Genomic DNA, 1,044 nt, shown 5'->3' on the forward strand with positions numbered 1-1,044 from the left:
CACTGGGCAGGCATGACCTCGGCATTCGTCCCGCCAATCCTGATGCCAGCTTACAAGCACGCCCGGTAGTGAGCCTCCACAATGTCCCTGCCGTAGGCTTTGTCTGCCCCCACACCGCAATAATCCAGACCTTGGGGTCCAGGAAAGCCATTGGAAGGCCAACCAAAGGGGTGCCCATCTGTCCCCATGAGGGTGTACTCCTGCTCCATTCCAAACCAGGGGTGTTGGCTGGTCACCATGTCCATAATCCATTTACAGGTGTGCCTTAAGTTGGTCTCTGCAGGCTTTCGGTTGTCCTTAAAGACTTCACAGAACACCAGCTTGTTGGCGTCCCTGAGGAACAGGTCCCAGAACATGGCAACAGGGACGAGATGCATGTCACTGTTGGAACCTTCAGACTGGAACGTGCTGGAGCCACCAAAATTCCACTCGGGCAACTCGTCCACACACTTGGGCTCCCAGTCCAGGGTTCGGGTTTTGCAGGGGAGCCCTTCTCCAGTGCCATCGATCCAGATATACATGGCTTGGACTTTGTTGCCCTGAGGCAGAGCCATGTACATCTGCTTGACGCCTTTATTGAAGTGGGAACTTGTTGAGGTGGCCATGGTGGAAGGTGTCCTGGGCTGCCGGCCGGCTGGAGTGAGGGCAGGCGGCAAGGGTGAGGTGAGGAGTGGAGAGGCGGCCAGGTGGACGGCTTACGAGCTGGACTCCACTCCCATGCTCAGCTCTCCCCCAGAAGTTATTTTCAAAGCTATATAGTTAACACCCCCCCCTTTCTTACAAAACAACCGTATCACCTTCAAAGAACTCTCCATTACACTTAATACATCTGTCAAATCTGTGATTCCATTTTTGGAAACATTTTTCAAACTCATCTGTTTGGATGGCTGACAGCACCTCCCTCATTTTTTTCTTCACCTCTTCTACTTCATCAAATCACTGTCTTTTCATGTCTCTCTTTGTTTGTGGAAACAAAAAGAAGTCACACAGAGGAGGTCAGGTAAGTAAGGTGCATGGGGCAAGAGAGGCATGCTGGGTTTTTTT

At 51.9% G+C, this 1,044-nt stretch overlaps 1 protein-coding gene and 1 pseudogene across 1 annotated transcript in view; one reads left to right on the forward strand and one right to left on the reverse strand.

The window, feature by feature from the left end:
• Positions 1 to 605, reverse strand: part of LOC101640298 — a 61,349-nt pseudogene extending 60,744 nt beyond the window's left edge.
• The window catches only part of LOC101640608 (T-box transcription factor TBX10-like), a 45,353-nt gene continuing 44,912 nt past the window's right edge, over positions 604 to 1,044 (forward strand). Inside the window, exon 1 of the mRNA XM_045287236.1 lies at positions 604 to 663. Coding sequence (XP_045143171.1) covers positions 604 to 663 — 60 coding nt within the window. The remainder of the gene's footprint in view (positions 664 to 1,044) is intronic.

Source organism: Echinops telfairi, unplaced genomic scaffold (genome assembly GCF_000313985.2).
Source record: "Echinops telfairi isolate 266 unplaced genomic scaffold, ASM31398v2 ScPeMD7_12;HRSCAF=54, whole genome shotgun sequence".
NCBI lineage: Eukaryota > Metazoa > Chordata > Mammalia > Afrosoricida > Tenrecidae > Echinops > Echinops telfairi.